Here is a 15,400-nt window from a genome sequence, read left to right as displayed (position 1 = left end):
CCTGTTGCTCATGTTTGCCATGAACTTACCTAACATTGATTTGACTGAGAACAGGGCAACTACCAACTACCTTTTTTAACTGTGTATGGATTTCATAGTTGTCCTCAAGGCACCCTTGCTGTCAAAGAGATTTTTGGTCTGAGGTCTGTACTGTCTTGGTCTTACATAGTTTTGTAGTCTTAGGTGAAGTGTTGGCAGACTTCCAACTTCCTCTTTCTTAGGTCACAAAACAGTTGTTTTTTCCCTTGTTTGTTGTTGTGATCAGACAGGAAATTTTAGTACCCTAGTAAATTGCATTTTTGGTTTTGTCTGAAACACAGAGTCTGCTAGACTAGATTTACCCATTTTTTCTCTGTGATCTTTCTAAGAACTAGACAAATAACTGAAATTTATATATCCACTGTCACATAATAAAAATTCAGTTAAAGCCTTCAGTGTGAAGACTACTTTAAAATGGAATGAAATGAGCTCTGCAAATTGGTTTTTTTTGTGTTTGTTTGTTTGTGAAGTCCTGGATGAAAACAACAGGAATATCACAATCTGTGTACCTGAATTCAGTCAAGGCCTGCACAGAGATGAAAACCTGGTTACTGGCTTGGGTACTACGATTCTGTTTGGCTGCATTTTATATTCTTGGTAAGTCTGGGAGTTTGTGCAGTTACCTTTCTGTAAAAGCAATGTTGTGGTCCAAAGAGTGAAGGCTTATAGCAGGCCCCATGCAAAGTCACAGAGAAGTGTGGAATAAAGCTGAGCTGGAAGGTTTGTATTTTCCTCAGCTTCAGAATTTTAGATGTTTTTGCTAAAAATGTTCAACAAGATAATACAACTACTGAAACAAATATATTTCATTAAAATCAAATAGGCAATTTATGTAGAGGCAGAGGGAAAGAAATTCCACCTCTCCGTGATCCCAAGTAATCTCATTGTTGAACTCTAAAGCTCTATACAGTTACATTCACCTGAAAAATTTATCTGAAATTTTTGTAGCCTCCTGACAGAAGCTATGACTGTCCTTGAAGGTCTTTAAAACAAATAAACTGAGGGTTTAGGGTGTCCTTTGAAAAAATGATGGCCACAGTATTGACATCAGGATTTACCATTGATCTGCTCTAAAAAAAGCCCTGTGCTGCTCACCTTTGATGCTCATCTTATATTATTGCAGCTCACTTCAATAAATTAAGTTATGCTCCGGGACAGGGAGTTGCCAGTGATTGAAAGGTGGTGTGTCATTTATTTTGGCTGTGCAGCTTGCCAGGAGACAGCACTGCCTGTCTGCTGGAGATTTTTGAGCAGGTTCTGCTATTGAATCAGTCCACTTCAAAATTCACATTCAGAAACCCCTTCATATTTTTATGAAGTGAAAACAAGAGACTTATTCTTCTCTTTATCAAATACACATGTTCCATTTTGTTCTGATACAAAATAGATAAATATGGATATCATGGATCTAGTTCATGTTAGAAGGGCACTTACATTGCATCAGGGAGGTGTTTTAGCACACAGACAATATTAATGTAGCCTGCCACTGAACTGTACCACGTAGCTGGGGGGGTAAGAATACCTTCAGGGGGCATGCTTTGAAGCATTGCTTGCCAAAGCTCAGTGTGTACACCAAGGCGTTCCTGTGGGTAATGGGAAGTTTGCATTTCACATCCTGAAAGAGCAGGACAGGGCAAGAAGTGTTTTCTGTCAGAAGAAATTAGAAAAGATTCCCCCACAGATAACTGCAGTCATGCAAGAAAGTAATATCTAGGAACTGGTACACTGACAACAGTTGCTGGTAATTTACTTTTGAAAACTGGCTGCCAGAGACCTGTGAGCTTGCTGGCAAAGCCTTTACAGAAATGCTGAGCCAAAGCGATGGCTGTGAACTGAGTATAAATGCACTGGTTGTGCACAGCAGGGGAGATCTCTTCTGGCTTGCAAATTGGAGCACTTAGATTTTGCTGCTGTCAGATGGTGAATTCATCACCTTTCTGGAGTGACCCACTTTTAAGCTCATGATTCAGTCTGAGCTGGCCAGTGGCCATCTGCCAGGCTGGTTTCTACCTAGTGCAGAACAAACTTCTCACATACTTAGTGCTTGATCATAGCATCCAGGCAAATGCTTGGCTGAGACATGGGAGTAGACTATTTATTTTTGCTGTGATGTTGAAGAGTTCTCCTGTTGGGGCTGTAGTTATGCCCAGGGCTTTGACACTGTCTTCTTTCCCTCCTAGTTTGACCTCAACAACACGTGCAAGCTCAGAGGCACTGAGAGGAATATATGCGACAGCTGAAACTGAAGTGAGTTCTTGCTTCTTCACACAGGCTTTTTGTGTAGACTTTCCCCATGCTTTTATTGCTGTTGTTTGTGTGGCCAGTCATCTGAAAAGAGAAGCTATTCTTGGTAGCATGTATGCTATGTGCCTCTGGGTATGGACTCATCAGAACATTTATCCACATTGGCCTTTCTGTAGGTCTTGTTGGTCCCGTGGAGGTCCCTTTATGCTCTGAAACTATTTTCTATTTTCTGAAGTTTATTCAGCATCCTGCAGACTTCCTGTAAATCTTGTGTTCTACATGAGCTCATGTCCTGTCATTTAAGGGAAAAGTGTGCTGGAAAGCTACCAGAAGAAAAAGTGGAGGAGTTCTTGAACATTTTCAGTCCTGGTTGCCTTTGTTCTCATAGCAACTAAGATCCCAAGTTCTTATCTCTTATTTTTATTTCCATACATAGGTAGTTCCTTTCTTTTTGCCTATAATTTAATCTCTGATTGTATTTCTTGTCCCTGTTTCAGCTCTACAAGTTTCTTTGTTCCACCTACCTGTTACTTTGACTTCCTTGTCCTAGGTACACCCAGAAAACTCTGGGAAATCAGGGGGGTTTTGCTAAGTAACAGTTTCCCCTTGCTTAGGCTTGCTAGTGATGCTCTTCAAATATATGTGTGTGTTTGGAAGATAAGTCTCCACCCCTAGCTCTCTGCCTTGTTGTTGCTTGCATCTGCAATTTTAGCTTCTATTTCACAAGTCTTTAATCAGAGTGTGAGAGTTCAAAATCGCAGAGGTATCTGCTGAGGCCTTTGGTGTTTGCAGTAGCTGGGCGTGGGGAATCACGAGGCATTTCAGTGTGGGAGTGCCAGGGTGCTGGGGTGCTGCCCTGTGGCAGGATGCTGTGGCTGGACAGGGCTCCAGTGCCAGCCCAGCCCTCGCTGCCCGCTGGGCACGGAGCACAGACCTGGCCTGGCCTGCCTTAGCCAGGTCCTGGCGGGGCCTGTGCCTTCCCACACCGTGCTGAGGGACAGGGAGCACTGCAGAGAAAACAGCCACCCTTTGTGCCCCTGCTCCTCCTCTGCCAGCTGTAGGAGGCTCTGCCAGAGCTGTGGCTCTGTGCCCTGTTGAGTAGCAGTGGGAAGGCTGGTATGAATTTGGGATGTGGCCCCTCACTGGGAAGGTCCATCTCGTCAGCCAGAGTACTTGCCCACTGGATTAGTTCTGGATTTTTGGGTTTTATATAGTGTAGAAGAGCCACTAAATGTAAATATAAGGAAAGGACTGCTGAAGAGCGACCAGCTGCACTGTGATTGCCTCCAGCCCAGGGAGGGTTTGTCAACTTTGCTGGAGGCAGCTGTGTTAGGGGTTAGGGCGGGTGGGCCAGCGTTGCTAATTCCAGTCTGTACCAGGACTACATTACAACTGGTTAAAATGTTGAAGGGAACCCCTGTGCTTGCTTCAGAATGTGAGTACAGCCCCAGCATAAGGCAGGCTGGCACTGCAGGTGAGACTTGGCACAACCAGAGTAGAAAGAGGTAGAGAATCAGGAGTTTACATAAAGTCTCAGACAGTCTTTTGAGAAAGAATAAACTTTTTGGCTTTTCCTGAGTTTATGAACCCACTGAGTACAGGTAATCAGGGATATAGGGGGCGAACCTCCCAGTGAGCCTCCCACTTGATGTTTCTGCTGGACATTTTACTTTAAAGACCTATTGTCTGGGAAAGCAAGCAGCCAGTCCCTGCAACAGGGGATAAACTAAAATATAAAGTTTAGAAGTGCAAAGCATAAATATTTATTCAATGTGGTTTTATACAAGGGTCTTCTACCCTTCAGGCATTCAGGTGCAGCATGATTTTACTAATCACTGGCACCCGCACCATCATTACTAATCCTGATAAAACTTTGCAAAGCAGCTATATTTCCGCAGCAGTCTTGCTGCTCGTCTGTTGATCCAGACATCCTTTAAGTCAGTCTTGAGACAGCTACTTATCTGTGATGCTGCTATGGTTTCAAAGGTGTTTTAGAGGCCATGGGATGCTGGCCTTACCTTGGCTGTCCAGGGCTGTGTTTTGTCCTTCATGGACAGCTCTAAGTTTCCAAGAGCAATGTCCTTATTTCCAGGGCTGGGCAGTCCTTTAGTTTGTTTTACTTAAGTGTGAACAATACCAAAGTCTTCAGTAAAATTCCAGTGCCTCATTGCATTGTACAGTATGCTGTGAACTAATATGAGTAAACAAGGTTAACACACTTTCATGGTATAAAGACTGATTGATGTAATAGGAAAGTGAATTTTCCTAACAGGGTTCATTGTCTTAATCAGACCACAAGCAAAAGAAATCCCAGAGAAGGATACTGTGAGTACAAATAATACTTGTGATGCACTGCAGGAAGTGCTGGCTTTTACCATAGTCTGGTGCAGGAAATACTCTTATATTTGTTTATTGCATGGTCAGCGCCTTTTCTCCTTTTACATTACCATTCAACACAGAAAGTGTAAATTTCAGCTTTTCTTTCTCCATCAGGTTAAAAAAAAGGAGATCTTAATTTAAATAAAATAGTAAAACCAGGTTTCTGCTTTTATTAATTCTTCTTGTGCTCATTCTGGCTCTTCAGCAAAATCTTGCTAAGAGAAGTAGGTGCATTTCACACTGGTACAGTTGTAATTTCCAACTCATGTATAATGAACTTTAAAAGTTCATTATACTTTCATCTTCGTACAGAAATGAAATGTCCTAAAAAGCACTTGTATACATCTCTAAATAGATAAGTCCTCTAAATATGAATGTGCTTTATTGTAGCTTTTCCACCATTTTGTCGTAATTATTTGAATCTGTGTTGGACCTACAGTTATGTAAAATGGGTAGAGCAATTTTTAAAGACTGGCTTGTTTCTTCAAATTTACTGAGCAGGTTTTTCCAAAGCTTGGAAACTGCTGTTCTGAGCTACTAAGCAAATGCTAATTTAAATTTTGTCCTGGTTGAAAATGCAAACCAGACTTTTCTGAATTAGTGTCTGTAGTTTAGACATAACAGACCTTCCTTCCCCAGCTGTTCTGCTTTGCTGTAGCACAGGTTCTTACCCCCTTCCTGTTGTCTGTTCCACAGGTAGCTCGTTGCTGCTTTTGCTGTGTACCTGACGGAGACGGTAATTATGTTTTCTCTGCACAATTTACCATATTTGTGGCTTGTGGACCAAAGCCACAGAGAATAAGGACACAGCTGTGGATGGAGAGCTGCTCGTACCCTCATTCAATAGAGTACTGAATGCAAACTGAAGCAGATGAAGTGCTCCAAGTTAGACTACAGAGAGAAGCAAGAGATGTCACAACACCATTTCAAAAATACTAGGAATACTAGGCTAGTTAATAATTCTTTAAAGTACATTTCATTCCTGCAACATACAAAGAGTAATCTCTGTTTTTGGCATGGCTGTGAGTGTAACTGGCTGCTGGACTTTTGGCTCAGCAGCTCTGCAGGGACTGCAGTTGAGAAGTGAGATAGGAAGGGAGTGTCCTATTTGCAGACCTGCTACAATCAAGTTTATCAGCTTGGACTTGCCAGAAAAATATTGCACAGGTAGAGCAATCTAAGGGCTCTCAATGGTCAAAATCTACTCAGTAAACCAGGAAGCTGTTACAAGGCAGAATTTCAGTTTTAGTCCAGTTTTTCACTCAGGGTTTAGGCCCATGCCCTGTGGATGAGAAAAAGTTCAAGTGTTACTCTGTGTCAGTGACACTTTCCCAAATCACACTGTTGATGTTTTGCTGTGTTCTCTTGAAGCCAGCTGCTGTTTTCAATTCTCATTAAGTTTGCAAAACTTTCTTGTTCCTGTCTCTTACAGCTGATGCTGAAGAGCATGTTGAGAAAAGGGGAGGCCAGACTGTGGTTTATGACGAGAAGAAGGGCACAGTGTACAGTTATGCCTACTTCCACTTTGTTTTCTTCCTGGCTTCTCTCTATGTGATGATGACAGTAACTCATTGGTTCCAGTAAGTGTATTTCTTTAATGTGTTTCTTTAATGCCAACAAATTAACATCTCTCTGTGCTGAGAGGGAAGATGTGAAGGGGAAGTTCTTCTGTGTAGGTGTTTCCAATCCTTATGGTAGAAGTTTGAAGAGACATTACTAGTCTTTCTTGGGAATTCTTGAGTAAGATCTTGCTCTATAAAGGGCTGCTCTCCCTTGCTTCATCCTTGGTTTAACTAGGTAAAGTCTTTGGTGTCATTATATTTTTTTTTCCCCTTAACAGTTATGAAAGTGCTCAGATTGAAAAATTCTTCACTGGAACCTGGTCTATCTTCTGGATTAAGATGGTCTCCTGCTGGGTTTGTGTCTGTCTCTACTTATGGACTCTTATTGCTCCACTCTGTTGCCCAACCAGAGAGTTCTCAGTGTGAACAGTCTAAAGGTCATTTTAAGTTTTTCTCTTTTTGCTTTTTTTTCTCTTTTTTTTGGAATGAGGAAACACCAATTACCCACTTATCATAATCTACCAGTTATTACATTTTTAGTCAGACTAAACAAATGATTGAAGACTTTTTTTACCATTTTTTATTATCATGAACAAGCATTGCCTAAGGGAACAAATCTGTTTTGAAACTTTACAATGCTTATGTGTGGTGTGTAGAATACACAGTTGTTGCATAAACTGGAATAAGTGAAGTACTCTTCAAATAACTGGCAATCTTTCTCTGGCTACATTGACAAGAAAAGAAATACTCATGGTGCAGATGGTATCTTCTTACTTCCCAGGAATGTTTGGTATCTTCCAGCAAATATGCATTAATTCCTTTTTATACTCTTTCATTAACTGTTTCTTTTACAGTTTGCAGTGATGATTTGGACTGCTGTTTTGTACAGCATATAATACTTGTAAGTAGTATCCAGATAATTTTTTTTCCAAAACCATATCTAAGTACTTCTGTAGAAATAAGAGAATATATAAAATTTGACTGCCAAAGCATCTACTAAAAATTGTTTATCTAAGTATTAAATATATTAAGTTATTTTATACCTAGATTGAGAAAGGAATGTACCAATGATAGTAAAGTATTTATTCTATTATTACTTTAAAGGCACATCGATATTTTATGCAATTCAGATTTAGCCCAGTTAATAACTGAATGGGAGTTCTACACGCAAATTCTCAAACTGAATTTTGCCCAATTTTGCTTTGCCAGGTCATTCAAAAGTTGAGTGTACTGCATAGGGGATGTAAGATAAGGTACATTCTTTATTTACATCATTTGCTGTTGAGAAAATGATAGTTAGGGAGCACTGCCCGTTGCTGTTAAATTTAAAAGTGGGAAGCTCATTTACTTCTCTGCCCTGCTGTTTCCAGCTTGTCTCTAAAGGTCTCCCAAGTCTTCAGTTCTGTTTCCATGACTAGTTTTATAATATTTTACATGCATTGATGGTCAGAAAAGGACTATAGTGTGTCATCATCTTTTCTGCTTGTGTGTTTGTTGGAAAGTATTTCTTCTAACTACTATATTTTTATACTCCTCTGTTGATATTACTTTTGCTTTTGGGATTGGAGTTATCCAGCCAATGTATTAATGGAGACAGAAATTCTCTTGTAGATCTCCTGTTCCAAACACTGTAGTAAGCAGTCAGAAAAGCAAAACCAAAAGACACAAATGCAACAAGCAGCTGTCTTAGCACAAATGACTTGATGATATTAAACACTACCTTGTCACCTTTTTTTAAATTAATTTAAGCAGATAATTTGGTGGTAAAACAGCAGTTCAAATGCCTTGAATGCTGAAAAACGTTGAACCCCCATATTTATCTGCATTCTGGTGGGATGAATTTATGACTTGAGCTAGTCCTGGTGGTTTTTGTCTTCTCTCACGCAACATGTGTATTCACACACATGTACAGTGTAAAATATCAACCTATTAGCAGCTCTCTTTTAAAAAAAAAAATATGATTGAGCCTTAAATCTTCATCCACTGCTTTCTGCAAGTCAAAGAAAAGCACAACATGGATGCCAATGGGTTGGCCAAAAGATTTGCATGCCTTAGTTGTTCTGTTGTAATAATTAATGGCTAATGCCCACCTGGTCAGTGATCTTAACATATTGGATCTTGATTCTCGTCTTGTTTTCATTGCCATTTTTAGCTGCCTTGTTGTTATGGTATTCCAGGGCTTCTGTCCTGTTTGGAGCTTCTACGGATGTGATCTTCCCTACCCTGTGCACTCTTACCTGAAACAAAATATTCAGGTCTGCAGTCCTGTCTACTTACGCCACCTACCCCAGTGATTAGAGCCTCAAAATACATGTCCTGAGATCTGAGGGAAGGAGGAGTCTGTACAGCAGTGACTGCCTTGGTGTTCTTATTTGCACCAAGAATTAAAAATAGCAATTGAAGCTGGGCTTTTACACTGAGTTAGAAGAGCAACAAATAGCTCTGGACAGGGAGGCAGGTTTTCCTCTCTCCCTTTGCTTCTGCTGGGAAGTTCTGATCCTGCCAAGCGCTCTGCTAGCAAGAACATTTCTGCCTCCATTTAGAGTCGTGCTACACAGATACTTCTGCAGCTGAAGTAGGCCTTTATTAATGCTTTTTCAATCCAGAAGCATTTATTTGTCCAGTCTTTTAAGATGAGAGCTTGTGGGCTGTGCAGTGATGACTGATAGTTGTCCCACCTAACTCACAGCAGCAATTCTGACAAACAGTTTTGATCCAGTGCTGTAGTTGTGTGCTACAACTGAAATAGTCCAGGCTCATGCCTTGCCTGATCCTAAGAGGCGTGCAAGATTTGCCTTCTAGTGCCATAGATGTTGCACTATGAGAAACCAAGCTTGGTTGGGGTTTGTTTTTTTGCTTGTTTGTTTGTCTGGGGGTTTTGTTTGGAATTTTTCTTTTTTTATAAATTAGCCATGGTTTTTGTAACAGAACAATCAGGGAAAGAAGCTTTATGGAGGAAGGCACACACTATGCCAGGTTACAGGCTGCGAAAGGTTTTTGTTGTCTGGCTCTCAGACGTCCCAGTCACAACTGTGGATGATCTTAATACTGATCTCGGTCCTTGGATGCTCTTGTTTACGGAAACACTTATTTTATCTAGTATTTGCATCAGGGCTTTCTGCACCTCCTTATGCTGGTGTTTAGGGAAATAGGTTTTGCACAGAGGAAGCAAGGCTGTAAAAAGAAAGTCCACAGTGAGGCATGGGTCCATTCTTCTTACACAGCACTCACCTCACTGAGCTGCTCCTTCATCCTTCCCTACTACTAACTATTGACCTTAGACGTGGATATCTGCAGGTCTACACAGAGTAGGAATAGGGCAGTGCCTGTTTACACAGTTTTGCCTACTTTGAGCAAATGCTTGTGGGGGGAACCCCCAAAAATAAATAACTTTGAGGGCCTGTGTGTCCACGGTGCCCTAGATCCAGCTGTGGACTTCCAGGCCTTTCTAAGGAATCATAACTAGTAGCACTTGGGTGTGCAAAGACTCTAGTTCCTCATCAAGACAAGGCTTCCTGCTGGCCAGGCAAATGTTACAGCCTTAGTGTTTGCTGTAAAATCTGTACTGTGAACTTCCATGTGCAACTACATAACAAAATCTTCGGCTCAGGTCAAGGAATCAAATTCCCAGCCCATAGATTCCAAACAGTTAATGCAAATGGGCTTAAAAAAAAACTTGTTAGGAAGTGCCTTCATACTTACTGCTGTGATAACTATTAATTCAGGTGGCGCTAGAACTGGAAAACCTGGACTGAGCCTGTGACTGGGTGGTGCTGCCTTGTAGCTTACACCAGTGTGTACAAGGCACAATCAGACCTGGAGTGCACATGGAAGACCAAACAATCTGTGCTTGACAAACCTTTGGGGATAAGACTGCTTCAGGTGTTACTGTGCAGTGGAAAATTAAGTGGGAAAACTCACAAGTAGCCTGATGCTTTTGTAAATAAGTAATTTTTTTACATTTAAGCTGTAAACAGTTAACTTTCTCTCCCCTTACCTAAAAGTGCAGGTGACTGTCTGCTGAGGCAGTTCACAGCACAGTGTCTACCCTGCCTTGTACCATGTTTGTTCATTGAATTTGTTCCCAGACGTAAGCAGTGCAGCACTTCTGGCTCCTAGTGGATTTGGGCTGCGAGAAAGCTTACAAAGACAGCAAGACCAGAGAACATGTACTGTACTAAATTTCCTCTGTTTAAATTTGAACTAATGCTATCTTTAGGAGACTTTTGAGGAACAGACAGTGTTGACAGAAGTCCTGCTGGGAAGGTGAAATAATTTTATTGGCTTTTTTCTGCTTTGTCAAATTTGCCGTCATAAAGTCTATATGGGACTTCACTGCTGCACTATCATCTGAGACTGGAACAATTTTACTTTTCTTTGTGAAGGCAACCAAGAGCCACAGTCATGACCAGTTCTTGTTTGGGGTAAAATAAGTGGGATAGACTTGGAGAGCAAGTGTCTGAATCCAGGTAACTGGACTAACAAATGAGATAGTAAAACTTTACTAGGGATGTGCAGAAAGCAGATGGATATGCTCATTTGCTGTTGGCCACATAGTTCCTCAAAGTGTGCGGGCAGCCCTTGCAGCTGAGCTCCACTGCAGTCGCACATCGAAGGTGTTGCATGTTTGTGATACTCTCAGCTTTCTCCTTCCAGCATTTCCATGAGGTTCAAACAGCTTCTATGTGCCCAGCTGATGTGGTAAATCCTGCCTTGGTTGGGCTGCTTTCCTCTGAAATGCAGAATTCAGTGTTGCTTGTGTATGTGTAGTCCAGAGAGAGGGATTGTCCCCTCACAGAATCATAAACACTGCATGTCTATTTATTTATTTATTTTGTGTTTTAGCACCTTTTTACAAGTCTATAAGTGCTTTGAGATTATAAATTACGCATGTGTAATGGCTTTGTCAGCTACTGCTGCAGCCATTTCTGGGCTAGAACATGGCTATTAACGAAGCAACCATTGCACTTGTGAAAAAGCTGGTTTTTAACAGTTCTTTGGCTTTGAATGATGACATGAGGAAAACTTGGATACTTAAGATAGTGCGCTGCTTGAACTTTGGCTAGCAGCCCACAGCATCATGGGCATCTCTGAACATATCAGCAACAGAGTAATCCATTGACGGTTTTTAAACTGCACTGTAAAGATTTTATAAACTGCTAGGCTTTTTTCCTAAGTTGATGAAGCAAAATACCACAAGACCATACCCTTGTGGCTAAATGAGTTGAGATTATCTACAGCTACAATTTTGCTCTCATTTTCCTTCTGGGCTTTAGAAGCAATGTCTTTCACCTGGAGGATGTATCTTCTTGTTTTACTTGCCTTTTTCTCCTTGGATATGTTTTTTAAAGGCACTGTTCACCTCCTTCATTCCCAGACAACCTGCTGCCTATCAAATGGGATGTCTTTGGTGCTAGAAACTAGCAAAGACCTCTTTGCCAAGTCTTACTGATCCTTTCCTTTTCACAGCAGGACAGCCTGCAGCATTGAAGCAGAGGCAAGGATCATAGTTTATTACATGGATCAGTTTTTCTCTGTGACAGCTGCTTCTTTGTTTTCCAAAGTGGCCTACGAGTTCTTGTGGGAGGGAAACACATAATGAACACCATGACATTTTACTTGTGTTTTCAGTTTTGTAAACAGTAGTTAAAATTCAGTGTTTCACATGACTGTACAAGTGAATGCCAGAGGTCAAGTGCTTAGAAAGCTTTAGCTTTTTTACTCAGAATGGGATACATAGCTTGGGAACTGGTGTTTCTCTGCATTTTCTACATCCTCATGGCAGAGTGCCCAAGTGCCTAGGATGGTGATGTAGACACAGAATTTGAAGCAGCAACTTTGAGACACTGGCATGATGACTGCTTTCTAATGCCCAAGGAAATTCTGTAGGTTTCAAGTAGGCCTTAAATCCCATTTGTTCAGGGGTTTTTATCAAATCTGGATTTGATTCTTTCCTCACCTGTTCAATAATGTTGTTTTTAAAAAGTTAGAATTTATATCAGATATAAGCCTTGTTGGCTTCCCCACTGCCTGCCAGTCCCTGATAGTTCCCAGTGTGTAGCCTACAGACATTTTCACAGACTTGTTCAGAGCCACGTTCGTCAGCTTTGAAACCACTCCAGCAGCCCAAAGCTTCCAGGGATTTGCTCACCAGAGCTGCAGGGTGCAGCACTGCAGCCATGCTTTTGCCAAAGAAGCCTCAGCGTGAAGCCAAGAAGAAAGTGCAAAGCCAAGAATTTTGCAAAACTAAGGGGAAGTAACGGATCACTGGACATACCGTAGCTTTAGTTTTCCTCTTGCCGATACAAGTCCAGGTGCTTAGATGTCCTTTGGACATCCATGCAGACTTAAAGTGCGGAGAATTAACTTCCAGATGAAATCATTCTTCTTGTAATATACAAGCTGGGAAAAGATTTACTAGGAACATAAGGGTTCAGTGTCTGCTTTTTGTTCACCACTGATGCGTGGCGTTCAGTCTCGTATATGCCATGTTCAAAAGCTGGATGCAAAATAGTTGTCAAAATATAAACACATTTTCTTAATGGTGAGGGGATTATAATTAGTCTTTTTCAAGGTTCTTAATATCTCAAGGGAACTTTTTGGTGTGTATGTGTGGTTTTATTTTATTAAGCTGTAGCCCAGTGAAGTGGAATTTTGCTAGTTTATTTAACTTTTTTGCAAGTGTTGTGGTCTTTAGTAACTGTAACAGTTTGACTTTAAGGATTGGTAAAGATTCCAGAATTGTAAGATCTTGCCTGTAAAATAGTCAACAGCTTTGCCTTTTTAGCATGTTAATGGTTTTTATGGACACTTCCTTTTGTATACTGAGTGAATGTATTGTTTTAGATTTAATGTTTAATGGACCAATAAAATTTTTCTTACATTTGAAATGAATTGTTGTGATACATTAAATTTTCAAAGTCAGTTCATTCTAGAAGAAACTTATAAAATAAGCTAAATATATGAGTTATGCAGTTACTGAGCCAGTAAAAGTAAATTGGTTGATCTTTTATTTTCACTAAATTTCAGTGTTGTTTAACAAAAAAATGCTGCTGTGTGGAATATTAGAGGCCTCCAATGTCCATGTTGTTTCTGTATTTCTCTGATCTGTGACACTGGATGATGGCAGATTTCACAGATCTGTCTGCGGCATCTGTTCTGTACAATCCAGCTGCTTGAGATGTGTAAGATACCTTTGCAATACAAACAAAAGATCTTCAAGGCTGATGTATCACTGAAGCACTGTGCAGCTGTTTGAGATGCAAATCTCTGATTTTTTTGTTTTTCCCTCACTTGCCCAGATGGTGGGTGGCCAGCTGTTGAGCTTGACATGCTGAGATCCACACCAGGGAGAGTGCTTTGCTTTCACGGGTGGTAGTTCCTTCCCTCTCACCATCCGTGTCCTGTTTCAGCATGCATCAGCTGCCTCCTGGTACTGGTACTGCTGGCACCGGTGCCACAGAGCTGACCAGACCCACACCAGGACACAGTTCCCCGTGGATCTGAGAAACTGCTGACCAAGCTTCCAACGGTGGCTGTTATTCCCTGTGTGAGAGCTCTGGTGCATGGAGCTGAGAGGGTGTGTTTGGGCCGAGGAGGAAGGCAGAGGCAGGTATCAAGGACTGGCACAGTCAAGTGCCTGTGCTCCATAGCCTCCTGCCAGCCTGCCCACCGCTGCCCTCACCCAGCACTCCAGCATCCTGGCAGGATGTTCCCTCCTCGCGATTCCAGCCAGATGGTCTTCAGGAAACAGAAGCACTTGAAGTGTATTTGCCATGGTGTTTGGAGCACACAGGAAAGAGTTAACCTTTGTTGAGAGGGTGGATCCTGGTGCAGAAGCTGCAGGATTCGGAACTCCAAAGTAGTAACAGCTGCTGCTCCAGCTGAGTGCAGCCCTGCTGTGCAGTGGTGGGGTCAAGAGTAAGCTACATGTTCAATTTTAAAGATGTGGGATTGCAGCATCTTCAGCTGCCAGGGGCCACACATGGAGCTATGTCTGCATTGCACAACAGTCCAGAAGGGAGTTGTGGTGCTAGAGAAGCTTGTTTAAACACTTCTAAATAGGGACTGCACAATCTCTTATGAGAATTTAAGAGGCAGAAGGTTTCCCAAGCCCTGACTGTGATCTTCTTGGGAGAAATGTTTGCTACAGCTGGCTTCACTCTTGAGCTTATAGGCTGCCCAGCATTTGGTGTATCCATGTAACAGACACAGTAAGCTCCAGCATCCCATTGTAAGGTCCCAACAGCACCTTCTGAAATTCAAGTTCTGGCTGTCTGACTTGTGACTTTTATCTGTGGCTGCCAGCACTGCAAGCCCGAAGGTTTTCTGTCAGGGGTGGTTAGAGGCTCACAGCTTCACACAGTTACCTTTGGCAACAGCTTGAGAGCCAGAGCCTGTATCTCACCTTCCAGCCTCCAGTGCCCATGGACTGGAAAGGAGCCCTGAAACAGGCAAGCTCCATGGTGGCAAACCAGCTGATAAGGCAAAGGGCCAGGCTGCTCCCTCCCAGCCACTGCAGCAGGAGGAGACGGGGGCTGAGCAGAGCTTTGAGCCTGGCAAGGGTTTGAAGGCCAAGTGCAGTCCTGTTTTCTGATGGAGCTGGTGCCCATGCTGCAGACAGGTCAGGGTGGGCCAGGCCTCTCCACTGTGAGGAGACCACTTGTGCAAAATGTGAGCACTGCAGGCCCCACGTGCTCCACAGTGGTGGCATGGTGAGCATAGTGACTGCCTTCTGCCCAGGCTCTGCCCACACCATTCAGAGAGGATTTCTGCCTGGAGAAGGGGCTGGTTTTGGTGAAATGCAAATGTTTGATCAGGAAGATGTAAATTTGTTTTACAGTGTGTGTTCTCCTTCATAAATGAACAATACTGCAGTTACAGCCCATGCTCAGCTAGAAAAATACACTTTTTGTCATCTATTAAGCATCATTTGACAATGCCCTCTGTGTTGCTCCAGAGTAAAGAGCCTTTCAGTCCTCAGACATCTAGTGAGTGGTTGGGTTTAGTGATGCCAAGGGGAAAGGAGGACTGAAACTGGAGGACCTTTCATCATGAAGCACTGAACCAAATAAATGCTTTGGCATTGTGCTTTTTGTAGTGGGACTCTGGGATCCTCATGGGCCAGTTCCTAGGGCCACCCTGCTTCCAGAAACTTTGGCAATGTTGAAGGAGCT

The 15,400-nt window shown here is 42.1% G+C and overlaps 1 protein-coding gene across 1 annotated transcript in view; it reads left to right on the top strand.

Moving 5' to 3' along the window:
- SERINC5 (serine incorporator 5) overlaps window positions 1-13,082 on the top strand; it is a 39,640-nt gene extending 26,558 nt beyond the window's left edge. The window contains exons 8-14 of the mRNA XM_058823532.1: window positions 510-636; window positions 2,220-2,286; window positions 5,359-5,398; window positions 6,095-6,242; window positions 6,503-6,578; window positions 7,079-7,125; window positions 8,377-13,082. Coding sequence (XP_058679515.1) covers window positions 510-636; window positions 2,220-2,286; window positions 5,359-5,398; window positions 6,095-6,242; window positions 6,503-6,578; window positions 7,079-7,120 — 500 coding nt within the window. The 3' untranslated portion in view covers window positions 7,121-7,125; window positions 8,377-13,082. The remainder of the gene's footprint in view (window positions 1-509; window positions 637-2,219; window positions 2,287-5,358; window positions 5,399-6,094; window positions 6,243-6,502; window positions 6,579-7,078; window positions 7,126-8,376) is intronic.
- The last annotated feature ends 2,318 nt before the right edge of the window (window positions 13,083-15,400 follow it).

The sequence above is a fragment of the Ammospiza caudacuta genome, chromosome Z, assembly GCF_027887145.1.
Source record: "Ammospiza caudacuta isolate bAmmCau1 chromosome Z, bAmmCau1.pri, whole genome shotgun sequence".
In the NCBI taxonomy this organism is placed as follows: domain Eukaryota; kingdom Metazoa; phylum Chordata; class Aves; order Passeriformes; family Passerellidae; genus Ammospiza; species Ammospiza caudacuta.
The sequence above is the reverse complement of the archived record's forward strand: the minus strand, read 5'-3'. Positions and strand labels throughout refer to the sequence as shown.